At 44.8% G+C, this 27,895-nt stretch overlaps 1 protein-coding gene across 2 annotated transcripts in view; it reads right to left on the bottom strand.

Annotated features, from left to right (window-relative positions):
• Positions 1 to 27,895, bottom strand: part of ECT2L (epithelial cell transforming 2 like) — an 88,707-nt gene that overhangs the window by 51,838 nt on the left and 8,974 nt on the right. For both annotated transcript variants that reach the window (XM_030809759.1, XM_030809758.1), the window contains exons 3-7: positions 17,257 to 17,419; positions 12,497 to 12,749; positions 10,851 to 11,019; positions 8,744 to 8,882; positions 6,052 to 6,217 (exon numbers count right to left, since the gene is read on the bottom strand). In XM_030809759.1, the coding sequence (XP_030665619.1) occupies positions 6,052 to 6,217; positions 8,744 to 8,882; positions 10,851 to 11,019; positions 12,497 to 12,749; positions 17,257 to 17,419 (890 nt within the window). The remainder of the gene's footprint in view (positions 1 to 6,051; positions 6,218 to 8,743; positions 8,883 to 10,850; positions 11,020 to 12,496; positions 12,750 to 17,256; positions 17,420 to 27,895) is intronic.

Raw genomic sequence — 27,895 nt, 5'->3', positions numbered from 1 at the left:
ATATATTTGATAAGGGAATAGTATTTGGAATCTATGAACTCCTATAACTCAACAGTGAAAAAAAATCAAATAACCCAGTTTTTAAAAATGTGCAAAGGACTTGAATAGACATTTCTCTGAAGGAGATAACCAAATGGCCAGCAAGCCTATGAAAAGATGCTTGACATCACTAATCAGAGAAATGCAAATCAAAACCACAATGAGATATTACATCCATGAGGATGGCTACTATTTAAAAAAAAAAAAAAAAAGGCTAGGCACAGTGGCTCACACCTGTAATTCTAGCACATTAGGGGCTGAGGTGGAAGGATTGCTTGAGGCTAGGGGTTCCAGACCAGCCTGGACAATATAGTGGGACCCCATCTCTAAAAAATAAAAATAGAAATTAGCTGGATATGATGGTGTGCATCAGCTACTTAGGACACACTGAGGAAAAAGGATCACTTGAGCCTAGGAGTTTGAGGCTACAATGAACTATGATCACACCACTGCATTTCACCTTAGGCAACAGAGTGAGGCTCTGTCTCCAAAAAAACCCAACAAAACAAAACAAAAAGCACAGATACACACAGAAAATAAGTGTTGGCAAGGATGTGGGATGTGTAGAGATTGTAACCGTTGTGCACTGTTGGTGGGATTATGAAATAATGCAACTGCTATGGAAAACAGCATCAAGATTTCGAGATTTCTTTTTCTTTCTTTCTCTTTTTTTTTTTTTTTTTTTTTTTTGAGATGGAGTTTCGCTCTTATTGCCCAGGCTGGAGGTGCGATCTCGGCTCGCCGCAACCTCCGGCTCCCGGGTTCAAGCGACTCTCCTGCCTCAGCCTCCCGAGTAGCTGGGATTTCAGGCATGTACTACCACGCCCAGCTAATTTTGTATTTTTAGTAGAGACGGGGTTTCTCTATGTTGGTCAGGCTGGTCTCGAACTCCTGACCTCGGATGATCCACCTGCCTCAGCCTCCCAAAGCGTTGGGATTATAGGCATGAGCCACTGCACCAGGCTGGAGATTTCTTTAAAAGGTAAAAATAGAACTAAAATATAATTCATCAATCCCACTTCTGGGTATATATCCAAAATTGAAAGCAGGATCTCAAAGAGATGGTTGCATACCCATATTCAACAATAGCAGCACTTGCCTGCCTGCCTGCCTGCCTGCTGCCTGCCGCCCGCCCGCCCCCGCCCGCCCGCCCGCCCGCCCCCCCTCCCTCCCTCCCTCCCTCCCTCCCTCCCTCCCTCCCTCCCTCCCTCCTTTCTTTCTTTCTTTCTTTCTTTCTTTCTTTCTTTCTTTCTTTCTTTCTTTCTTTCTTTCTTTTCTTTCTTTTCTTTCTTTTCTTTCTTTTCTTTCCCTCTGTGGCCCAGGCTGCAATCTACTCAGCTCGCTGCTGCCCGCGCCGCGGACTGCCTGGGACTGCCGCCGCACGCCACCGCTGCCTGCTTTTTCTCGTTTGGCTGCAGGCGCGCGGTCGCCATGTTGGCCACGCTGCACACCAGCTCCTGGCGCCGAGTGCTCTGCCCGCCTCAGCCTCCCGAGCCCCTGCCCAGCCACCGCCCCGTCTGGGAGGTGAGGAGCGCCTCTCCCCGGCCGCCCCATCCGGGAAGAAGTGAGGAGCGCCTCTCCCCGGCCGCCCCATCCGGGAAGAAGTGAGGAGCGCCTCTGCCCGGCCGTCCCGTCTGGGAAGTGAGGAGCGCCTCTGCCCGGCCGCCCCATCCGGGAAGAATTGGGGAGCGCCTCTGCCCGGCTGCCCCGTCTGGGAGGTGAGGAGAACCTCTGCCCGGCCACCCACCGTCTGGGAGGTGAGGAGCGCCTCTGCCCGGCCGCCCCGTCTGGGAAGTAAGGAGTGCCTCTGCCCGGCCACCCCGTCTGGGAAGTGAGGAGCGCCTCTGCCCGGCCACCCCGTCTGGGAAGTGAGGAGCGCCTCTGCCCGGCCACCCACCGTCTGGGAAGTGAGGAGCACCTCTGCCCGGCCGCCCACCGTCTGGGAAGTGAGGAGCGCCTCTGCCCGGCCGCCCACCGTCTGGGAAGTGAGGAGCGCCTCTGCCCGGCCACCCACCGTCTGGGAAGTGAGGAGCGCCTCTGCCCGGCCACCCACCGTCTGGGAAGTGAGGAGCGCCTCTGCCCGGCCACCCCGTCTGGGAAGTGAGGAGCGCCTCTGCCCGGCCGCCCCGTCTGGGAAGTGAGGAGCGCCTCTGCCCGGCCACCCATCGTCTGGGAAGTGAGGAGCGCCTCTGCCCGGCCACCCATCGTCTGGGAAGTGAGGAGCACCTCTGCCCGGCCGCCCCGTCTGGGAAGAAGTGAGGAGCGCCTCTGCCCGGCCGCCCCGTCAGGGAAGTGAGGAGCGCCTCTGCCCGGCCACCCACCGTCTGGGAAGTGAGGAGCGCCTCTGCCCGGCCGCCCCGTCTGGGAAGTGAGGAGCGCCTCTGCCCAGCCGCCCCATCTGTGAAATGAGGAGCGCCTCTGCCCGGCCACCTATCGTCTGGGAGGTGAGGAGCGCCTCTGCCCGGCCGCCCCGTCCGGGAAGAAGTGAGGAGCGCCTCTGCCCGGCCGCCCCGTCCGGGAAGAAGTGAGGAGCGCCTCTGCCCGGCCGTCCCGTCTGGGAAGTGAGGAGCGCCTCTGCCCGGCCGCCCCATCCGGGAAGAATTGGGGAGCGCCTCTGCCCGGCTGCCCCGTCTGGGAGGTGAGGAGAACCTCTGCCCGGCCACCCACCGTCTGGGAGGTGAGGAGCGCCTCTGCCCGGCCGCCCCGTCTGGGAAGTGAGGAGTGCCTCTGCCCGGCCGCCCCGTCTGGGAAGTGAGGAGCGCCTCTGCCCGGCCGCCCCGTCCGGGAAGAAGTGAGGAGCGCCTCTGCCCTGCCGCCCCATCCGGGAAGAAGTGAGGAGCGCCTCTGCCCGGCCACCCCATCCGGGAAGAAGTGAGGAGCGCCTCTGCCCGGCCGCCCCGTCTGGGAAGTGAGGAGCGCCTCTGCCCGGCCGCCCCGTCTGGGAAGTGAGGAGCGCCTCTGCCCGGCCACCCACCGTCTGGGAAGTGAGGAGCGCCTCTGCCCGGCCACCCATCGTCTGGGAAGTGAGGAGCACCTCTGCCCGGCTGCCCCGTCTGGGAAGAAGTGAGGAGCGCCTCTGCCCGGCTGCCCCATCTGGGAAGTGAGGAGCGCCTCTGCCCGGCCACCCACCGTCTGGGAGAAGTGAGGAGCGCCTCTGCCCGGCCCCACCGTCTGGGAGTGAGGAGCGCCTCTGCCCGGCCGCCCCGTCTAGGAAGTGAGGAGGGCCTCTGCCCGGCCACCCATCGTCTGGGAAGTGAGGAGCGCCTCTGCCCGGCCACCCATCGTCTGGGAAGTGAGGAGCACCTCTGCCCGGCCGCCCCGTCTGGGAAGAAGTGAGGAGCGCCTCTGCCCGGCTGCCCCATCTGGGAAGTGAGGAGCGCCTCTGCCCGGCCACCCACCGTCTGGGAAGTGAGGAGCGCCTCTGCCCGGCCGCCCCGTCAGGGAAGTGAGGAGCGCCTCTGCCCGGCCACCCACCGTCTGGGAAGTGAGGAGCACCTCTGCCCGGCCACCCCGTCTGGGAAGTGAGGAGCGCCTCTGCCCGGCCGCCCCATCTGTGAAATGAGGAGCGCCTCTGCCCGGCCACCTATCGTCTGGGAGGTGAGGAGCGCCTCTGCCCGGCCGCCCCGTCCGGGAAGAAGTGAGGAGCGCCTCTGCCCGGCCGCCCCGTCTGGGAAGTGAGGAGCGCCTCTGCCCAGCCACCCCGTCCGGGAAGAAGTGAGGAGCGCCTCTGCCCGGCCGCCCCATCCAGGAAGAAGTGAGGAGCGCCTCTGCCCTGCCACCCACCGTCTGGGAAGTGAGGAGCGCCTCTGCCCGGCCACCTATCGTCTGGGAGGTGAGGAGCGCCTCTGCCCGGCCACCCCGTCCGGGAAGAAGTGAGGAGCACCTCTGCCCGGCCGCCCCGTCCGGGAAGAAGTGAGGAGCGCCTCTGCCCGGCCGCCCCATCTGGGAAGTGAGGAGCGCCTCGGCCCGGCCGCCCCATCTGGGAAGTGAGGAGCGCCTCGGCCCGGCCGCCCCGTCTGGGAAGTGAGGAGCGCCTCTGCCCGGCCGCCCCATCTGGGAAGTGAGGAGCGCCTCTGCCCGGCTGCCCCGTGTCTGGGAAGAAGTGAGGAGCACCTCTGCCCGACCGCCCCGTCTGGGAGGTCTACCATGGAGGCCAGAAGCAATGTGGGGGCTGGACGTGGTGGGTCACACCTGTGGTCCCGGCACTCTGGGGTGCGAGGCGGGTTGATCACTTCGGGCTAGGAGTTCGAGACCAGTCTGGCCAACTTGGCGAAACATGAAAAATACAACAGACAAACCAACCAACCAACTCAGTGACAACAAAACAGGTCTACCCTGGAGTCATACTCTAATTTTTTCTATTTTCCTCCCTTTTTGATCCTTTATCCCACTTTCTTTTTCTTCCTCTTCCTTCTCCCTCTTCTTTGTCAAATAGAGGATTGAGTTATTATCACTGATCCACATAAAGTCCGTCTCTACCTTATTTTAACTCCCACCCCCCATTTCTATTCCCCGACTTCCCATGTGTAACCTTCCTAATATGTTTGATACGCATCTTTTTGTTTGTATGTATTTTTAGAAAATGTTTATTGTTTTTGTGTGCAAAAAAAAATTTAAAAAAAAAAAAAAAAAAGCCTGTAGCACTTCCCCCTTCTCTCCCTTCCTCCTGCTCCAGCCATGTAAGATGTGCCTGCTTCCCCTTTGCCTTCTGCCATGACTGAAAGTTTCCTGAGGCCTCTCAGCCATGCCTCCTGCAAAGCCTGTGGAACTGTGAGTCAATTAAACCTCTTTCTTTATAAAAAAAAAAAAAAAAAAAAAAACAATAGCAGCACTATTCACAATAGAAGTGGAAGCAACCCAATTTCCATCAGTGGATGAACAGATAAACAAAACATACTATATACATACATGCCCTTAAAAGGAACACATACAACACGGATGACCTTTCAGGACATTATACCAAGGGACATAAGCCAGTCACAGCTGGGCAAAGTGGCTCATGCCTGTAATCCCAGCACTTTGGGAGGCCGAGGCAGGTGGATCACTGGAGGTCATGAGTGCAAGACCATCCTGGCCAACATAGTGGAACCCTATCTCTACCAAAAATACAAAAATTAGCCAGGCATGGTGGTGGACGCCTGTAATCACAGATACTTGGGAGGCTGAGGCAGGAGAATCGCTTGAACCCCAGAAGCAGAGAGAGGTTGCAGTGAGCTGAGATTGTGCCGCTGCACTCCAGCCTGGGCGACAAGAGCAAGACTCTGTCTCAAAAAAAAAAGTCACAAAAACACAAGACAAATACTGTGTGACTCTCCTATAAGAGGTATCTAAAATACTCAAATTCATAGAAACAAAGTAGAATGGTGGTTGCCAGGGCCTGTGGAGAGGAGAAAAGAGAAGTTTTTTTTCAGTGGGCACAGAGTTTCAGTTTTGCAAGATGGAAAATTTTTAGAGAGCTGCTTCACAACAATGTGAACAAACAATACTGAACTGCACACTTCAAAATGGTTAAGACAGTAACGTGTTTCTTTAATCAAAACTTAAAAAAACGGTCATCAAAAAAATTGCTTCACAGTTGGGGTGTGGTGGCTCACTCCTGTAATCCCAGCACTTTGAGAGGCTAAGGCAGGAGAATCACTTGAGCCCAGGAGTTTGGGACCAGCATGGGCAACATGGAGAAACCCCATCTCTACAAAAAATACAAAAATTAGCTGGGCGTGGCGGCACACACCTGTGGTCCCAGCTGCTCAGGAGGCTGAGGTGGGTGGATCACTTGAGCCTGGGAAGTCCAGGCTGCAGTGAGCCGTGATCACACCACTGCACTCCAGCCTGGGTGACAGAGACCCTGAATTAAAAAAAAAAAAAAAAGAAAAACTTCACTTTTTTCATAAAGCCAAAAAATCAACACGTCTTAGCAACTTGGAACTGAAATAGTCCTCCGAAAGCCACACTGTGGACAAACTGCACAGCACGAAGTTCCATGGTTGTTCATCCGCCAATCCCCAGGCTTACCTTGGAGTAAGTTGATTTCTCTGCTATCTCCATCGCTAAATATTCCCATGCTCTGTGCCTTCTGCCCATCCAGAGCTTTCTCTATAAGATACAGCAGGCTTTCTAAGGTTACGCTGTGTTCATATACCACAGAAACAACACCAGACTTCACACTCTCCACCACCATCTGGAGAATGAAACCAAAGCTGTAAGAGCCGAGACTCACTATTTTAGAATATTTATTAATGAAAGAAATAGAACGGATACAAAATATGCCGTGATTTCTAAAGAATTTTCAGAGATTATGGGAGAAGATAAGCTTCCTCCTTGGTTTCTATTAAAATTAGTTTATTTCTAATTATAAGAGGAGAAAATTAAGTACACATGTAACTCCACTGAGAGATAAATACTATTAACAATTTAGATTATTTTCTTCCAGCCTTTTTATCTTTGTGCACACCATGCACAAAGACATATAAATAACTTTTAAAAAGTAATAGTGGGCAAGCACAGTGGCTTACACTTGTAATCCCAGCACTCTGGGAGACCGAGGCTGACAGATAACTTGAGCTCAAGAGTTCGAGACCAGCCTGGGCAACATGGTGAAACCCCTGTCTTTACAAAAAATACAAAAATTATGTGGGTGTGGTGGCGTGTACCTGTAGTCCCAGCAATTATCCTGCCTTTGCCTCCTAAAGTGTTGGGATTATAGGTGTGAGCCACCATGCCCGGCCAGCATGATGCATTGTTAAACACTGTGGAAACTATGGCCCACATGGAGATCAAAGATCTGATCTTGCTTTCATGTGGATCCACTGAGCTCACCGGTTATCAGTGATTAGAGCTGACTCCTAGATGCCCGGAAGAGTGAGTTCATATCTTAAAAGGAGCCATTTTGTTACAAATAGAAACTTTTCTAAGTATATATCCCTATGTGTGCATATTAATACATACAGGTACACACATACACATACATATACACTCACATATATAGATACAAAGGTCATCTTTGTGCTTCCTTTTTTATATTATTCATATTAAAATTATATAACTTTATTATAGAAAAGCCAAACAGGATTTCTGACATTCTTTTTTGAGATGGTGGTTACATAATACTATTTGGGAATTTCAGAGAAGTTTTAAAGTAATTCTTAATCAGCATGCTCCTTTTTTGGATTAAATGCAACAAATCCAATTCAACAAAAATTTATTGGACATGCACACTGATATGGTCTGGCTTTGTGTTCCCACCCAAATGTCATCTTGAATTGTAATCCCCATATTCCCTGTGTGTTGAGGGAGGGACCTGGTGGGAGGTGACTGGATCATGGGGGCGGTTTCCCGCATGCTGTTCTCATGACGCTTGAGTGAGTTTTCATGAGATCTGATGGTTTCATAAGTGTCTGGCATTTCCCCTGCTCATTCTTCTCTCTCCTGCTGTCATGTGAAGAAGGTCCTTGCTTCCCCTTAGCCTTCTGCCATGACTGTGTTTCCTGAGGCCTCCTCGCCGTGTGAAACTGTGAGTCAATTAAACCTCTTTCCTTTATAAATTACCCAATCTTGGGTATTTTTTATAGCAGTGTGAGAACGGACTAATACACACACACGCTCACAAATGTTCAGACACAGAGGTCTACATGTAGCATCAATGGGTGAAGCTAAACGAGTGTTGGAATTTTAGGATTTTAGGTTCTATTGTTTGCAACTTTGACACTTGAGTAAGTTGTCACCTCTCAGTTAAAAGTTTGGGCCTTTAGGCCGGGCGTGGTGGCTCACGCCTGTAATCCCAGCACTTTGGGAGGCCAAGGCGGGTGGATCACGAGGTCAGGAGATCGAGACCATCCTGGCTAACACGGTGAAACCCCGTCTCTACTAAAAAAAAAAAAAATTAGCCAGGTGTGGTGGTGGGCGCCTGTAGTCCCAGCTACTCAGGAGGCTGAGGCAGGAGAATGGCATGAACCCGGGAGGCAGAGCTGGCAGTGAGCCGAGATCGTGCCACTGCACTCCAGCCTGGGTGACAGAGCGAGACTCTGACTCAAAAAAAAAAAAAAAAAAAAAAAAAAGTTTGGGCCTTTAATGCTTTTTCAAAATAATTTTGATTTATGATTACCTTTATTGCTTCTGGGTTTTTTTTTTTTTTTTGAGACAGTGTCTTACTCTGTCACCCAGGTTGGAGTGCAGTGTCCTGATCACTACAATGTCCACCTCCTGGGTTCAAGCGATTCTCATTTCTCACCCTCCCGAGTAGCTGGGACTACAGGCGCACACCACCACACCCGGCTATTTTTTTTGTACTTCTAGTAGAGATGGGGTTTTGCCATGTTGGCCAGGCTGGTCTTGAACTCCTGACCTCAGGTGATCCACCTACCCTGACCTCCCAAAGTGCTGGGATTATAGGCGTGGGTCACTGCACCCAGCCTTTTATTTTTTTATAGAAACAGAGTCTCACTCTGTTGCCCAGGCTGGAGTGCAGTGGTGTGATCACAGCTCATTGCAGCCTCCATCTCCTGGGCTCCAGTGATTCTCCCACCTCAGCCTTCTGAATAGCTGGGACTACAGTTATGCGCCACCACACCTGGCTTGATTTTCCTTTTATAAGTTGAATCATTTTTCATACACATGGTGGCCAAAAGCTTGTCACACACCCTCTAGTCTAGATGAAAAAAAAAAAAAAAAACAATCAGGACAGGACTGGCCTCATAACATACTCTACCTCATACGCAGGAATCCGGGATGATATTAACATGAAGTGTGGCCGGAGAGCATATGAAGAGCTGTCATCATTTTTATGAACTCCATGCCAATTTTTCTTTGATAATAAAGGGTAGGAATGGCTTCCAGAAATATTGCTTCTATGGAGAAAAAGGAAATACGAGAAGTTTTCATTTTCTCTTACCTTGAGTTTTGGTAATTACGCAGCATATGTCTCTGGGCATCAGCTCTACTCTACAAGGCACGTGGCCTCCATGCCTCAGACTCGCCCTGTGTTTTGTGGGGACAGTGGCAAATGGAGCTCCTGGGTGGGGTGAGGCCAACTCTGTTCTCTGAGCCTCTCCTCCACCACATGTGGGATGCTGGAACAGTCTCTTGGAACTTACTTACCTCTTATTGGGCACTTAAATGAATGTAATGACATATTTGGAAGTTTAAAAAGATATTTAAAAAGAGGCAGCTGAGAGACTTTGAATTTTCTTCTAGGCCTCAGTTGTTCCTGAATAATGTCTTCATTCTCTCCACAGCCGCCCTTACCCCCAACAATACCAGGAGCAGGGGCTGCCCTGTGCTTCTTAAAATTCTTGTTATGAAAAAAAATTTTTTAAGTGACAGGGCCTTGCTCTGTCACCCAGGCTGGAGTGCAGTTGTGTCATCACAGTTCACTGCAGCCTCAACTTCCCAGGCTCAAGCAATCCTCCCACCTCAGCCTCCCGAGTAGCTGAGACCACAGGTGTGTGCCATCACACCCAGCTTTTTTTTTTTTTTTTTTTTTTTTTTTTTTTTGGTGGAGAGGTAGGGTCTCGCTATGTTGCCTAGGCTGGTCTCCAACTCCTGAATTCAAGTGATCCTCCCACCTCGGCCTCCCAAAGTGCTGGGATTATAGGTGTGAGTCACCAAGCCTGGGCTCTTAAAATTCTTTATGTGCCTTGAACAAGCAAATGTACATGTACACATTCACAAATGTTCAGACACACAGAGATCCATATGTAGCATCAGTGGGTGAAGTTGAAAGTGTTGGAATTTTAGAGTTTTAGGTTCTAGTGTTTGACACTTTGACATGTAGGTAAGTCATGTCACCTTCCTAGGCCTCAGTTTCCACATTTGAAACATAGGTGAGTGAGATTACATGGTCTCAATAATCCAAAGTTGGCTGGGCATGGTGGCTTACATCTGTAATCTCAGCACTTTGGGAGGCCGAGGCCAGTGGATCACCTGAGGTCAGGAGTTCGAGACCAGCCTGGCCAATATGGTGAAATCCCGTCTCTACTACAAAATACAAAAATTAGCCGGGCATGGTAGTGTGTGCCTGTAGTCCCAGCTACTCGGGAGGCTGAGGCAGAAGAATCGCTTGAACCCAGGAGGCGGAGGTTGCAGTAAGCTGAGATCGTGCCACTGTACTCCAGCCTGGGTGACAGAATGAGACTCCGTCTCAAAAAACAAACAAAAAACTCCAAAGTTAAAAGTTAAAAAGAGATTCTAAGCAGATGCACAATGGTGATGGTTATGAATCTCAGATAGAATTGAATTTCTGGTAATTTCACTCTATAGTAGGATTTGGTAACTGAATGCAGCCGATGTTTCTCTATTTTGGGTAATAAAAGAATTATATTTGTACATACAAATATAAATGGAAGTTATATTTGGATACTCTTACTTCGTGGAAAACACTTGTGGAAAAATGTTATTTTTGCTCAATAACTTAATACAGAAAATATACTACATCCACAATATAGCTTCAATGCAGAGTTGAGAATATGTAAAGCCGGGCTCAGTGGCACATGCCTGTAATCACAGCTGTTTGGGAGGATGGCGGGAGGATTGCTTGAGCCCACAAGTTTCACACCAGCCTGGGCAATGTGGCAAGACCTCATCTCAAAAAAAAAAAAAAAATAATATTTAAAATGTAAGTTTTGTATGTTACATGTTTACCTCTTCAGAAGGCATGTTTGACTACTGTTCTAGAAAATTAATTATCTTTACTGATATTTCATAGGATATGAGCCACAGAATTACACAAGATTTCTGCGTGATAGCCAAATTTATTCTAGAGTGAATTATTGGTATTGGGACGGTGTTGAGCCTTCAGTAGATGGAATTTTGCTTACCGCTTGGGCAAGGTTTCTAACGATGTCAAAACAAGCTGTTTCTCCAAAGCTTCATGTAATCCCACTCGCTCCCTTACAGTCTGGGAGAGGCGTGGTTGGCATCTGGGCTTTAGCATGCTAGAGCAGCAAGTTCCACTCACCCAAGGGGGTCGAACTTTGAATAACTCCTCTGAAAAACAAAGAGCAGCAGGCAGGGCTGATTACTTCATACTTCTCCCAGCCAAGTCCACACAGATAAAGGCATCAAAAATAAAGCTGTACCAGGGCAAGTTTCCAAATGACAATAATTACAGCCATTTTCATGCACTCGGTTTGGATTTCTCATCCTCTCGGCACTGCAGCTGTGAGCTACCAGTCACTTCAGGTCAAGAAACAAAGCTCAGAGAACAAGCAACCCTTTTCTTGTGGAGACCAGTTAATCAATTGATAGGTGTCACATTCATTTGTGCCCTTCTTCTTGCCTTCAAGCAATTTCTTATTTGTCACGATCTCACCAGAGGGTGAGTTAGTGGGAAGAAAGCATGGGACAACTCAAATCAGTTTTGCTGTTTTCTTTTACACGCTGCGTAAAGCATGAGGCCTAGCTGAGGTTGGGCACCGTGGCTCTGCCTGTAATCACAGCGCCTTGGGAGGCCAGGGTGGGTGGGACACTTGAGCCCAGGAATTCGGGACCAGCATGGCCAACATGGAGAAACCCCGTCTCTACAAAAATACAAGAAATTAGCAGGGTGTGGTGGTGTGCACCTGTGGTCCCAGCTACTCAGGAGGCTGAGGTGGGAGGATCACTTGAGCCTCAGAAGTCGAGGCTGCAGTGAGCCAGAGATCATACCATTGCACAGCCTGGGTGACAGAGTGAGACCCTGTCTCAAAAATAAAATTAAATAGGGCACGGTGGCTCATGCCTGTAATCCCAGCACTTTGGGAGGCAGAGGCGGGCGGATCACGAGGTCAGGAGATCAAGACCATCCTGGCTAACACGGTGAAACCCCATCTCTACTAAAAATACAAAAAATTAGCTGGGCATGGTGGCGGGCGCCTGTGGTCCCAGCTACTCGGGAGGCTGAGGCAGGAGAATGGCGTGAACCTGGGAGGCGGAGCTTGCAGTGAGCAGAGATTGTGCCACTGCACTCCAGCCTGGGCGACAGAGCGAGACTCTGTCTCAAAAAAAATAAATAAATAAAATAAATAAATAAATAGGGGGCTTAACTGAAAGAGGCTTTAAAAAGAGCAGAAAGAGCTGTCCTCTTTCTCCTTTTTTAAATGCTATTTTCCCTGCTTCCATTTTCACTTGCATTTCTCCTCCTCTTTTCACCACTCCCAATTCCTCTGTTTTGAACCTATTTATTTGCTCTTTGCCCATGTTCAAACGTCTTTCCCCTCTTGTTTTTGATCTTATAAGCCTGAGAGGAGCCAGAATAGCAATGGAGGTACTGATATTTAACCTTATATATTTTGTCTGAAATCTTTGTTTTTCTCGTCAATTAACTTGAAATATACAATAAAGAAAAAGGCTTATCTGGAAAATACTTAAGACTGCCACTCAGAGTGTTCCGAAAGACAGGGCTGTCCTCTGTGGGAATTTGTATGTGAATCCATTTGTGTCTACATTATTTACCTAAGATATAAAGGTTTAAAATGCTACTTACTCTTACGTAGTGCAATTTTCTCCCAAATTCTTTTCCTCAGGCACTTTTCTCTTTGTCTCTCCAGTAGTTCCTCATCTTCTGTTTTGGGTTCATTCAGCGTCCCATAAGTAGCAGCAGCCTCCCTAGGTGTCAGCCAGTCTAAGTGGGACACACAAGCAATGTAATGGCGCTTCCAAGCACCATACTCATTATCTGTTGCAGTATAGGGCAGAAACCATCCGAACTTAATGCATTTGGGCATCCACAAGCAATCCTTCAGAAACAAGAGGAAGATGAGTCACAAATTGTTTTCAGACAGTTTTCTAGCAATAATATTTTCAGGTACACAGATACTTTTTCATTACACTGAGATTTCTGGTACAAAAATCTCAGAATTTGTATGCAAATCCATTTGTTTCTACAATGTTTATATAAAATTTAAGGTTTTTATTTTTTTATATTTTATTTTATTTAACTTATTTATTTTGAGACAGAGTCTCACTCTGTTGCCCAGGCTGGAGTACAGTGGCGTGATCTCGGCTCATTGCAAGCTCCGCCTCCCGGGTTCACGCCATTCTCCTGCCTCAGCCTCCCGAGTAGCTGGGACTACAGGTGCCCGCCACCACACCTGGCTAATTTTTTTGTATTTTTAGTAGAGACGAGGTTTCACCGTGTTAGCCAGGATGGTCTCGATCTCCTAACCTCGTGATCTGTCCACCTCGGCCTCCCAAAGTGCTGGGATTACAGGTGTGAGCCACCGCGCCCGGCCTTTTATTTTTATTTCTATTTTTTTTTGAGATGGAGTCCTGCTCTGTCGCCCAGGCTGGAGTGCAGTGGCACGATCTCAGCTCACTACAACCTCTGCCTCCTGAGTTCAAGCAATTCTCTTGCCTCTGCCTCCTGAGTAGCTGGGAATACAGGCGCATGCCACCATGCCCAGCTAATTTTTTTGTATTTTTACTAGAGACGGGGTTTTGCCCTGTTGGACAGGCTGGTCTGGAACTCCTGAATTCAGGTGATCCACCCGCTTCAGCCTCCCAGAGTGCTGGGATTACAGGTGTGAGCCACTGCACCTGGCCAGATATAAGGTTTTTAAATGCTACTACTGACTTACTATCTGAACTTGACTTGGAAATAACAAGCATGTCTTGTTCCACAGGAAAAATGTTATTTGATGAATATATACGTTATATGTGAATGTATGTATTAGACATCTTTGTGACACTTATCCAGCGTTCCAATAGCATTTGGTTACGTTAACCCTAGATTCTGAGAATTCAGCTTCTAGCAATAGTGGAATAGTTTCTTTCAGATTAACCCTCTCATTGAGAATAATTTTGACTGAAGTGTACGATATTGCCAATATGCAGCCATTTTGACATATGAAAAGAGAAAATTTCATGTGGTTTGAACTAATGAAATATCTAGACCAAATATTATACAAACAGTTATTTGAAGGCTATATTATAGAGCTATCAATGCAATAAGGACTTGTTCAACCAAGACCCCAGAAAGAAGGGAAACCCAGAGAGGTAAGCCTGATATTTGGCATCACTTTTTACTTCAAGGCGTTTGTCAGTTCCAAAGCAAAGCTTGTTAGGCTGAGAAGCAGAACAGAAAGTTATGACTAAAAGACTTAGATGCTAAAAAAGAATCTTAGGCATTCTCACAGGGAAGAGAGGACACAAATGGAAATTTAGGGCCCACTAAGAGGGGAGAGCCTTGGTAATCACACCGCTTTCAGTTAAGATTCTTTTCAGGAAGGATAATACTGAATTAGACAAACTCTCACAAAGACTGAAGCCAGCTTTGAAACATCTCATTCCTTGACTGGATTTGTAGGATTTGTTCCTAGCACTAGATGTGCCAGAAGCAAAAGTAAATTCTCTCTGAAGGAAGATAACATCACCCAGAGACTCAAAGGATCACATTAATTTTGTATACTCAGTATCTGGTACTCAATGAAAATTAACTAGAACACACAATAGACAAGAATTCTTTTTTCTTTTTGGTTTTTAATAACTATAGAGAGATCCTCAGGTGATCCAAATATTGTAATCATCAGACATGAACTTTGCGGAAATACTCTAATATATCTAAAATAAATGACTAGGTAGAAAATTTTGGCAAAAGAATTAAATCAATATTCTAGAACTGAAAATATAACTGAAATTTACAACTCAATGGATGGGTTTAAGATCAGATTAGAATCTAGCTAAAGAAACAATTAGTAAACTGAAAGATAGGTCCAAAGAAAATCCAGACTGAAATACTGAAGGTCACAGCAATGGAAAATGTGTATAAAAAAATATGAAAGTTATGAGACATGGTGAATCTTTCCAACCTATAAGTATTGGAATACTAGGAGAAAAAGGGAGAGAATGGGGCAGAATCAATATGAAGAAATAACATCTGAGAACATTTCAAAACTGATGAAAGACATTAAGTCTCAGACTCAAAAATCACTACAAAACGAGATACATACAAACACCTAGGTGTATCAGAATAACATTACTGAAAATGAAAGAAAAAAAAGTCCAAAAAGCAGCTAGAGATGATAGAAATGTTACCTTTAAAGGATCAACAATAAAACTTCTGACTTCTCAAGAAAAAAAAAATGAAATATTTTCAAAGTTCTATAAAAAAAATTAGCTGTCAACCTAGAATTTAAATTTCTTATTGAAATAATTGTCTAAGTATGAAGATGAAATAGATATTTTCAGACACACAAAAACTAAGAAAATTTATCAGCAGCACACCTGTACTAGAGGTAATATTAAATAGAATGCAAAAGGAAAATGATCCCAAATGGAAACTCAGAGATACAGAAACAGAAAAAAATGAGCTACAGAAAAAAATATGGTCACATACAAATATTGACTACATAAAACAATAGTAATAAAGATTTGTGAGATATGTGTTCATGTGTTATATATGTTTATTTTATACACTTGAACAATGGGTTTGAACTGCATACGTGCATTTATATGCACTTTTTTCCACCTCTGCCACCCCCAAGACAGCAAGACCAACCCCTCCTCTTCCTCAGCCTACTCAACATGAAGATGATGAGGGTGAAGATCTTTACAATGATCCATTTCCACTTAATAGTAAATATATCTTCTCATGAATTTTTAAATAGCAATCTCTTTTGCCATATTGAAGAATACAATATATAGTACATATACAAAATGTATGTTAATCGACTGTTAGTGTTATCAGTAAGTCTTCTGGTCAACAGTAGGCTATTATTAGTATATATAAAATAAAAATCTTTAACAAAAGCATGGAAACTGAGAGGAGGGTAAATGAATTTAAAGTGTTTTAAGCTCCCTGCATTGTCTTAGAAATGGTAAGATAATTCAAGGCTATATGCTGTACTCTATGGTAACCTTGAAAGAACTGTTAAAGAATCCATAATTAACCATTGAAAAAAGTTTAATTCACACAAAGGAAGACAGGCAGGAGGAAAAAAACATAAATGGGACAAACGAAAAATAAATAGTAAAATGATGGATTAAACACAAATATATCAGTGTTTACAGAAATATAAACAGACTAGGCCAGGCACGGTGGCTCATGCCTGTAATCCCAGTATTTTGGGAGGCTGAGGTGGGTGGATCTCTTGAGCCCAGGAGTTCGAGACCAGCCTGGCCAACATGGCGAAACCCCATCTCTACTAAAAATACAAAAATTAGCTGGGCATGGTAGTGCATGTCTATAGTCCCAGGTACTTGGGAGGTTGAGGTGAGAGGATCTCTTGAGCCTGGAAGACAGAGGTTGCAGTGAGCCAGATTGCACCACTGTATTCCAGCCTGGGTGACAGAATGAGATCCTGTCTCAGGAAAAAAAAAAAGTATGTGTATAATTACATTTTATTAAATATTTTTACAAGAAAATGAAGAGACAACGAGGCCAGAGGCAGACTTAATGGCAAAAGATGTTGATTTTAAACAGCTGCTGCTGTTAACTGCTTTCAACTGCTATTAACAATCTCAATGTATGTTCTTTAACAGATGTTAAGACAATAAGGGATTAGTTGAGGCTGTGGTTGTGTAGCAGTTTCTAGAGCTGAGTTATCAGAGATAAAATAATATACAAAATCTAAAGCATAAATCATTTTTCATGAAGAAAAGTGAACTTCTTGGCTGGGCGCGGTGGCTCATGCCTGTAATCTCAGCACTTTGGGAGGCTGAGGTGGGCGGATCACAAGGTCAGGAGTTCGAAACCAGCCTGACCAACATGGTGAAACCCCGTCTCTACTAAAAATACAAAAATTAGCTGGGCGTGGTGGTGCATGCCTGTAATCCCAGCTACTCAGGAGGCTGAGGCTGGAGAGTCACTTGAACCCAGGAAGCAGAGGTTGTAGTGAGTGGAGATCGTGCCACTGCACTCCAGCCTGGGCGACAGAGCAAGACTCCGTCTCAAAAAAAAAAAAAAGGGAACTTCTTTAACCAAGATAAAATGTTTTCTAAATAATTATACTGAGTATTTAAAGATTTTTTTAAGTAACAGGAATTATTGGACTAGTCTATATTCCTTATTTATAGAAATACATTATTGTATTTCACAGGAATTATTGGACTAGTCTATATTCCTTATTTATTTATAGAAATACATTATTGTATTTCACTTGTCCCCATTTTTTCTCTCAAGGGTAAGTTAATGACGGATCAGGTACCCTCAGCTATTGTGTTCAGGGAAGGGAGCTACCCCAGTAGCCTCATTAGAGATTACAGCTGTACTTGTGCCCTATTACTAGGAAGTGACAAATAGTAAACCTGTTCAGTTAAAAACTTCCAGGGCCAGCTGACTTGGGCAGCGGCACACAAATCTTTCGGACTCAAAAAGGAAAAGATATATAGAGAAATGAAGCGTGGTAACACTGTAGAGAAGTCCACTTTGGCCACTTGCATCCTTTCTGAAAACCAGTCTTGGACAAACCTAAAAAGAAAGAGAAATTTAGTTTAGAACACTTATGTCTAAAATTGACTAAAAAGTCAGCATAAATATTGGTCATTGATCTTCCTCCAATGTTCTACCTATAAAAAAAAAATCCTAACAAAACATAAATCTAGATTTAAAAAATTTTCGGGCCAGGTGCAGCAACTCATGCCTGTAATCCCGGCACTTTGAGAGGCCAAGGTGGGTGGATCACTTGAGATTAGGGGTTCAAGACCAGCCTAGCCAACACGGCAAAACTCTGTCTTTACTAAAAATACAAAAAATTAGCTGAGTATGGTGGTGCATGCCTGTAATCCCAGCTACTCGGAATGCTGAGGCAGAATTACTTGAATCCGGGAAGCTGAGGTTGCAGTGAGCTGAGATCGTGCTCCTGCACTCCAGCCTGGGCAACAGAGTGAGACTCTGTCTTAAAAAAAAAAAAAAAGTATTCGCTTTGAATTTATCCGTTCTAAAAAGGAAGACAAATAGCAAGAATATCTAAAATTCACAGGAATAAACAGTCTTGGAGTAAACCTAGTTTGGTGTGATTTTCAAGAGAAAAAGACTATAAAACCTTTTCACTATCAATTTAAAACTGAACTCAAGATTTTTAATGGAGTTGAAATTCAAAGCAAAGATATATTCACTGAGATTTTCTTGTGTGTGGACGTTTTTGGTTTTTTTTTATTTATTTTTTTTGAGACCAGTGCTTCTAGAAGAAATTTATTTTTCCTTTTAAGTGGCTGCCTGTATTATAAGACCAAATTCTCTTCCCCACTGGACCTAACACACTATATTATGTGATTTATTTAATCCTTCTTTTGACACAAAGCTGGCCACATTCTGAAATGCCAATCATTTCTCCTGAATGGGTAGCAGGTATAGAAGAGGCTAGTGTGCTGTTATGGGTCAGTAACAGGGTTTGCTCAGCCTGGCGTGGCCACAGGAAGAGTGCGGAGAGACTCAGTGGGGCAATAGCTATGTGCAGATGGGGAGAAGGAGATGATGGCTTCTGAATGGCTGGAAGATTGGTTGTTTACAGGGGGTTGGGAAAAATCGAAAGATTATGGGAGCTAGGTTTCTCACTTTTGGAAAAAGGATCTACAAATATGTAAAGGAGGAAAGCTAGACTAATCTATATGGAGTTGGAGAGAAATTGGAGATATCACTGTAAAATCTCATGTTTTAAAATATGTATATAAATGAATGATACACAGACAGATGGCTGTATATGTACACGTGTGTACATATATTTCATCTTAGAGCACCTAAAAGCAATGACATCCCAGAAGCAATGAACACACCATAAACTCAGATCTTGGTTTCTCAATTCCATTTCCTAATAAAATAAACCAGAGCTTACTGGAGAAATGGCTGATACCAGGGCAGGGACAAGGAAAGTATAAGATGGGTCTGGAAAATCTTGACACCAGAAAATAAGGAAGTACTTAAAGAATCATGGACATAGCAAAAGAATACAGAAGCCAATTTATTAATAAAGTCACTCCCACTGGCAAAATATGGAATAATTTGAGTATCAAAGTAAATAATTAATGTAATATAGCCTATTGAATAAAATAGGCATTCCTGAGTCCATACTGATATAAATATACCCATGAATGAATAAATAAGGGAGAAGGAAAACTGCCTCACAACAGAACACCAATTAATACATGCAGAAGGAATTAAGAAATTAGGAAATCACCATTTGAAGGCCATCATAGTAATAATTGCTTCAAATAAGAATCATCAATGAGTGGCTCACGCCTGTAATCCCAGCACTTTGGGAGGCCGAGGTGAGTGAATCACCTGAGGTCAGGAGTTTGAAACCAGCCTGGCCAATGTGAAACCCTGTCTGTACTAAAAATATGAAAGTTAACTGGGCATGGTGGTGTACGCTTGTAATCTCAGCTACTCAGGAGGCTGAGGCAGGAGAATCACTTGAACACAGGAGGTGGAGGTTTCAGTGAGCCGAGATTGCGCCACTGCACTCCAGCCTGGGTGACAAGAGCAAAACTCCATCTCAAAAAAAAAAAAAAAAAAAAAAAATTAATGAACACTAAAACTAGTGGGTGAAAGCTTGATAAGAAACAGGATATTTACATAGAATAGTTTTTGATTACTTTAAAATTAATCAAATACTTTTAAATTGTTTATTAAATATAAATTAAGTACAAAATACTTAATTAGCTATCTTAACCAAGGGATATAATCACTAGCTATGGGACAAATGGACATGCTATGCCCCCTGATGTGATCCACTGAGAACACAGCAGCATTTCCGCGCTATTCCTGCCAAGAAGGCATAACCTGAGCGTAATCTTGAGGAACCATCACCCAACCAGAAATCGAGGGTCATTCGACAAAGCAGCAGGCCTGTGCTCTTCAAAAGTATCAAGTCATAAGAGACAAGGAAAACCTGAGCATTTGCTCCACATTGAAGGCAGATCTAGAGACATGGAAACTAAATACAGTAGATAACCCTGGGCTGGATTCTGGACCAAATGGAAAAGGATGATTATAAAGGACATTGCTGGAGCAATCAGGAATATGGGAATGGAGTCTGCAGGGTGGATGTAGTATTGTATCAGTGCTGATTTCCTGGTAATGCTGGATATACTTTGATTTTTCAGCAGTGTGTCCTTATGTTTTAGGAAACACACATTGACACACTTAAGGTAATGGGCATCATGTTCGTAATTTACTCTCAAGTGATTCTAAATAATAAGGCAAAAATGGTAAAATGTTAGCTATTAAACTGTTAACTATTTTTTTTTTTTTTTTTGAGACAGGGCCTGGCTCTGTCACCCAGGCTGGAGGGCAGTGGCGCGATCTCAGCTCACTGCAACCTCTGCCTCCCGGCCTCCCAAATTGCTGGGGACTCCAGGCATGCACCACCACACCCGGCTAATTTTTTTGTATCTTTAATGGAGATGTGGTTTCACTATGTTGCCCAGGCTGGTCTTGAACTCTTAAGCTCAAGCGATCCTCCTGCCTTGGCCTCCCAAAGTGCTGTGATTACAGGCGTGAGCCACTGCGCCTGGCCATAACTATTAAAATGTTAACTAAATGAGGAAGTCCAGGTGAAAGGGATAAAGACATTATTTGTACTATTCTTGCAACTTTTCTGTAAGTTAAAAATTATTGCAAAATGAAAAGATTTTTTTTAAGTGGCTAAAATATTTTAAGTTTGCTTCAGTTCCAAGTTTTAACGATTGCTGATTTATTTTCTGTGTTCTTCCTCCCCTGGCCTTAAGTCACTGCTGTTTTTTTGATCCCTGTCCATGTAGTCTTGTCATATCCTGAGACAAAACAGAGTGGCGTAAAATGAACCTGTTGGTATGCCGTTGTGAGGAAAGAAACAGAGAGAGTGAGAGTGTTTGTGTGTGTGTGTGTGTGTGTGTGTGTGTGTGTGTGTGTGTGTGTGTGTGTGTAAACGGCAAAGAATGGAGCCGGGCCTGTACTGGTAGCATGTAGTATCCACAGACAGAAGTGTCACTTGAGGATCTTGTCAGTATCAACAATAAAGCACAGGTAATAACTGTCATTTCCTTAGAGATTAACATTCAAGCTGAACAAGACTGTGACAATGCCAAGAACAGTTAATCTCTAATGAATTATTGTCCTCATTGCCTGAGTTAAACTTCAGGATCATTTTGCTAGCCTTTGATATAAGTTTTACTCTCATTTACTTGGAATTATAAAATAGATGAATAAAATAAGAGGCAAAACAGAGATGTTTCCGGCCTCCTTTCCAAAGAAGGGTCTCAGTATCTTTAGATTTTCATGTCTACTACCTTCCCACCTCACAGCATCTATTGTTCCATCCCACCAGAGCAAAGGAGAATTGAATATGAATTTCTTCCAAAAGTAAACCTTGGTTATACATATTTTATATTTGTTCCTATTCTATGCTGCTACAAGGACACGTTTGAGTATAATGAATCTTATGAAGAAAGAAAAATGCTTCCATCACATTAAAAAAAAAACATGATCAGCAGAACTAAGGTAGGGTAGTTTGTAGTAATGACATTGCGGGGCTCATCACATTTTAGTTAATGTTGCAAAGTAAGAAATCTGTGAAGAGAAATAACATGTAAGGAGACAGTGAAAAAACGTGTTTTGCTCATTTATTGTGATGAGGATGGTGTCATTTAAATAATTCATGATAATGCTTCGCAGTGTGCCACTGAATGTACAACGTGTACTTTGCAAAAATAACAAAGCTTAGTAATGTGGGACTTGAATTTAATTCTCTGCTCTTAAATTTCTGATAAGTAGAAAGAAGCTGCCAAAACTGTGATGAAAATGACTAGGAGAACAGCTTGGAGAGACGCCTGTGGAAGGGAGAGTGGATTTGGCAGAGGTCCCTGTTTTCTGGTTGCCTAGGCAGCACCTCTAAGCCTTGTCTGGTGGCTTCCTTACAAACACTTTTATGGCTTGGTCAGGGTCTGGGGTGCTGTTCATACCCCAGTTTCAGTCCCTGGTGCATGTTGTTTTTTTTAAAGTTATTTATTTATTTATTTTTGAGATGGAGTCTTGCTCTGTCACCCAGGCTGTAGTGCTATGGCGTGATCTCTGCTCACTGCAACCTTCACCTTCTGGATTCAAGCGATTCTGCTATCTCAGCCTCCTGAGCAGCTGGGATTACAGGTGCGTGCCACCAAGCCCGGCTAATTTTTGTATTTTTAGTAGAGACGGGGTTTTGCCATGTTGGCCAGGCTGGTCTCGAACTCCTGACCTCAGGTGATCCTCTGGTGCATGTTTTAATGGGGCCAAAAGGAGATGACACAAGGGCAAGGGGAACCATAGGCATCTGTGCAACTCCTGAGTTGCATGAAAAGGAAGACAAGTTGGCAAGTGACAAATACCAGAGGCCATACAAATGTGCTTTTGGATCCAACAATTTGTCTTCTAGGGGTTTCCCTAAAACAATGATTAAAGATATGTCTAAGGATTTAGCTAAAGGATGTTCCTCTAAATGTTGTTTTTAGTAGCAAAAGCTGGGGAAAATAAGCTAAATGTCTGAGATAAGTTATGGCATATATATAAAATCTAATCTTCCTAGAAATCAGTAGACTGAGCTGAAAGGGGAATCTATGTGATATGGTTTGGCTTTATGTCCCCACCCAAATCTCATCTCGAATTTTAATCTCCATAATCCCCACATGTCAAGGGAGGGACCTGGTGGTGGGTAAGTGGATCATGGAGGTGGTTTCCCCCATGCTTTTCTTGTGATAGTGAGTTCTCACGAGATCTGATGTTTTATTGGTGTTTAACAGTTCCTCCTTTTCTCTCTTTTGCCTGCCGCCACGTAAGATGTGCCTGCTTCCCCTTCCACCATAATTGTTAAGTTTCCTGAGGCCCCCCCCACCCATGCAGAACTCTGAGCCAATTAATGCTTTTATCTTTGTAAATTACCCAGTCTCAGGCAGTTCTTTATAGCAGTGTGAAGTGGACTAATACACTATGAACTAATTTCAAACAGCTAAAAGCGCTGGGATTATAAAGCATAATCTCTTCAAACGGAAGAGTAATGAAAAAAGAAATCAAGTTATAAATTAAAAAAAAACACACAAGGACACTAAATGGGAGCTGAAATTGAGAAATTCACAGAAGAATGGGGCCCAGTCTTGATGAGTAGTGCTAGGCTTTCCTACTGACAGGAGTCCAGACCTTGCAGGGAAGAAGCAAGGAAGCACACCTTCTCCTGGGCTGCTAAAGGAATGGGAGACCTGGGGGAAATCAGAACAGGCCTGTACCTTGCATGGGCTTAAGTCCATATTAAATCTCCTGGCACGTTAGAGACCCTGAGCTACCATAGAAACATAAATGCTGGTGAGAAAATAAGAAACCCAAGGGGTTCTCGGAGAGGAAGATACACATGTGAACCACCCCATGTGCCTCCACAACCCAGGGCAGTTATCCTCCCTTTGGAAAATAACCTCAGACTAAAACACCATGAGGGAAGGCCAGCAAATGAAACAAACAAGGGATCTGTCACCTCCAGAACTGAAGGTAATGAAATAATCCAAGAGATTTTAACATAAACATGCTGAAAATATTCAAAGAGAAATCAAGGTAATAATAGGAGTGAATGTTTGAAATGTTCATTTGGAAAAAAAAAAACCAGACATTTGAAGTAAAAAATATATAGTTTTTGAAATTAAGAGAAAACTGAGTAAGTTGGATAATAAACTTGAAACCAAAGGAGGGAAAACTAGAGAATCTTAAGCAAAATCTGTACCATTGAATATTATGAAGTCATTTAAAATGATAAAAAAAATTGAAGACATTTCACTTAGTTTAATGCACTGTTATCCATATGAGAGTTTCATGCAGCATACAAAGTTCCTGAAATGTCTGGTAAATTTTGTATCTATGCACCTATGTGTCTTTCCTGGGGGGAAGATCTATAGTTTTTGGTGCAATTTGAATACCTCTTCTCAAAGGAATACATGATCTAAAATTGTTTAATTAAATTGGTATGTGCATGTTTACTGTGATTGTACAGTTCACTGATTCACTTATTAAATCAACATTATTTTGAATCCCTTCTTATATTCTGGGGTTTTAATGAGACAAAAAAAGAAAAATGACACAATTCCTGCCTTTATGGAGCCTACAGTATGGTTAGGGACAGCACCAATTTTTTAAAAAATCTAATAAATAAAGGTGAAATTACAACTGTAGTTAATCTGCTGAAGAAAATGTACATGTGTGGAAAGGCTTCCCTGCAGGAGCTAAGTGGGTTAAAGGCAACTGGGAGAAGAAGGCAGTGGAGGTAGAAGAGCCTCCTAGGTAGAGGGCAATGTCAATGGCAAAGGCAGCATCCCTGAGGAGCTGGACGAAGGTGAGTTGGGCTGAAGCATCAGGAACTATGGAGAAAGAGGGAAGAGGGGAAGCTGAAGGGGTGGTTAGAGCCATATCCCTGCAGGGCCTTGGATGCCATGTTAAAGGTTACAGTTTTTTAAACTAAAACTTTTAAACAGGGGCATGATGACATGGTCTCAGGGCCATTTGAGAAGCCAACACTGACTGCACAGGGAGGGGTGACAGAATCCAGAATGATGGGGAGACCAGTTAGAAGGCCATAGCCATAGCCCAGGCCAGAAATAATGGTAGGTTGGTCTAAGGTAGTATTGATAGAGATGTAGAAAATTGAACACATGAAAGATATTGGGGGTAAATTGATAAGTGGTGATTAGATGAGTCTTGGGTTTCTAACTTTTGAAACTGGATGGCTGGTGGTACCATTAAAATAGAGAATATAGTCACATTGTGCCTACAACGATTATATATACTTGCATATGTTGGTTTTGGGGTGTTTTCAAGACATTCAAAATTAAATATCAAGTAAGCAGCTGGATATATAATTAGGAACTCAAAGGCAATGACTGGGCCAAAGATAAAAATTGCCTGATCACTGTTATAGAAATACTAAATAAAGGCCTGGGTATGGATCAAGTGCTCTACACAGACAGCACAGAGTGAAAAGAGAAGCAGAGTTCCCACAGGCTGGAGGAATGCCCACATTTAACGACACGTAGAGGATTTGGCATTAAACAGCATGGAAAGGACAGAGAGGTAGGAGGAAGCCAGGTGAATCTTCTATCATGGCATCCACAGGAAGATTGTCATTTCGAGGAGTGAGTACTTGTTTGTACTGAAAACTGCAGAGAGGACAAGCAAGATAACTGAAAAAAATCCAAGAGTCCTTTGGATTCAGCCATATGGACTTAAAAGGGCAAAAACCAGTTTAGGATGGGGTGAGTAGTGAGTTGAAACTGGGGATCCGGGGACAATCCCTGCAGATGACTCTAGAGCAGGGGTATGGCCTGTGGACCATATCCATTCGTTTTTGACATCCCTTTTTGCAAAATGTTACTGGAACACAACCACACCCATTTACTTACATATTGCCTGTGGTGGCCTTCATACTGCATCGGCCCTTTTTGTGGTGCTATAAAGAAATACCCGAGACTGGGTGGTTTTTTTTTTTTTTTTTTTTTTTGTTTTGTTTTGTTTGAGACAGAGTCTCACCCTGTTGCCCAGGCTGGAGTGCAATGGTGTGATCTCAGCTCACTACAACCTCCGCCTCCCAGATTCAAGCGATTCTCCTGCCTCAGCCTCCAGAGTAGCTGGGATTACAGGCGTGCGCTACCACACCTGGCTAATCTTTTGTATCTTTAGTAGAGATGGAGTTTCACCATGTTGGCTAGGCTGGTCTTGAACCCCTGACCTCGTGATCTGCCCATCTTGGCCTCCCAAAGTGCTGGGATTACAGGTGTGAGCCACCGCACCTGGCTGAGACTAGGTAGTTTATAAAGAGGAGAGGTTTAATTGGCTCACGGTTCTGCAGGCTTTACAGGAAGCATGGTGCTGGCATCTGCTTGGTTTCTCAGGAGGCCTCAGGAAGCTTCCAATCATGGTGGAAGGTGAAGGTGAAGCAGGCACATCACATGAAGATAGCAGGAGCAAGAGAGTGAGACAGTGGGGGATGGGAGGAGGTGCCACACACTTTTAAATGACCAGATCTCTCAGGAACTCACTATCACGAAGACAGCACCAAACCATGAGGGATCTGCCCCCATGACCCAAACGCCTCCCGCCAGATCTCACCTTCAGTATTGGGGATTACAATTCAACATGAGATTTGGGTGGGAACTAATATCCAAACTCAATCAGTATAGTTTGGTTTTCTTTTTTTTTGAGATGGAGTGTCTGTTGCCTGGGCTGGAGTGCAATGATGTGATCTCGGCTCACTGCAACCTCTGCCTCCTGGGTTCAAGAGGTTCTCCTGCCTCAGCCTCCCAAATTACAGACAACTGCCACCACACCCAGCTGAGTTTTGTATTTTTAGTCGAGTCAAGGTTTCACCATGTTGGCCAGGCTGGTCTCGAACTCCTGACCTCAAGTGATCCACCCACCTCAGCCTCCCAAAGTGCTGGGATTACAGGCATGAGCCACCACACCCGGCATTATCTGTCTGTTCTAATGCTTCTACAAAAGCCTGGTATTGGTGTTGAGCAGGCAAAGAAGAATCAGGGCTCTCCCACATGCTGTCCCCTCCAGATAGAACAGTCATTCTCTAAGTCTTTGCTTGTCTGACTCCTGCTCATCCTTCAGACTCCAGTGTAAATATCCCATCCTCAGGGCAGCTTTCTCTGACCGTCTGGCCTAGGTGAGGTCCCATTACTTTTCCTTTGTCACTTCTCACAGTCATAGCTACTTCTTTGTTATGTCAGGCTGGCCAGGCCGGCCTTGGATCATGGGAAATGACGCATAATGCATGCACACACACATACTGTTGTTACCTAATTGCAGTTTGACTTCCTGTGTGTTCATAATAACTTAGGGCCAATGAGGTGATATGGTTCTGGAGGGTGGAGCCAGAAGTAGCTGGAACCAGTATAGTGGGTTAGAGTCCTGTGGCTGGTGAAAGCTATTTTGGCAACAACACAGGCAACCAGATCAGGTGATGATAGTGGAGTTTTAGAGTGACATGTCTGGGGTACAGCCAGAATCTCCCCATCTCCTCAACAACCATTCCTGCTGCCCACATGCGTCCCTATGGGAGGCTGGCTGACACTGAGCACTCCTGCTTAATGCCATCTCATAGCCTTTGCTGAAACCTGTGTCCTTTACACTTGATGTGCATTACAGTGTAATCTAAGCGCTGTTTCGTGTTTTTATTCTTGCTGACCCAGTCCTTTTTCAGGCTCCACCATTTTTATTTATTTATTTATTTATTTATCTATTTATTTATTTAAGACAGGGTCTCTGGCTCTGTTGCCCAGGCTGGACTGTAATTGTATAATCTCGGTTCGCTGCAACCTCCACCTCCCAGGCTCAAGCAATTCCCCTGCGTCAGCCTCCTAAGTAGCTGGGACCACAGGCACATGCCACAGCACCCAGCTAATTTTTGTATTTTTTAGTAGACACAGGGTTTCACCATGTTGCCCCGGCTGGTCTTGAACTCCTAAGCTCAAGTAATCCGCCAGCCTCAGCCTCCCAAAATGCTAAGATTACAGGCGTGAGCCACTGCGCCCGGCCTCCTTCACCATGTAATGTCTGTCTCTATTATTGTCTTGTTCACTGCTCTGTCCCTGGCAACTGGCAGAGTGCTTGCAGCATGGCTGGGGCTAAATAAATGTGTGTAAACTAAAATAATAAATGAAAAAGAATAAACGTTGAAAAATAGAAAAAGAAAATCACTGCTTGTATTAGTTTCTTGTTGCTGCTCTAACAAATTTGTAAACAAAGCTACCACAAATGTAGTGGCTTAAAGCAACACAGACTGATCTTACGGCTCTGGAGGTCAGAAGTCTGAAGTCATTTTCTCTGGGCTACAGTCAGTCCCCGTGTCTTTTCTTGCTCCTGGCAGCTGCCTGCCTTCCTTGGCTCATGTCCTCTTCCTCCGTCTTCAAAACCAGCAGTGGAGCCTCTTCGGCCTCCCCATCAAGGGGCTAGAAG

The sequence above is a fragment of the Nomascus leucogenys genome, chromosome 3 (genome assembly GCF_006542625.1).
Source record: "Nomascus leucogenys isolate Asia chromosome 3, Asia_NLE_v1, whole genome shotgun sequence".
NCBI lineage: Eukaryota > Metazoa > Chordata > Mammalia > Primates > Hylobatidae > Nomascus > Nomascus leucogenys.
The sequence above is the reverse complement of the archived record's forward strand: the minus strand, read 5'-3'. Positions and strand labels throughout refer to the sequence as shown.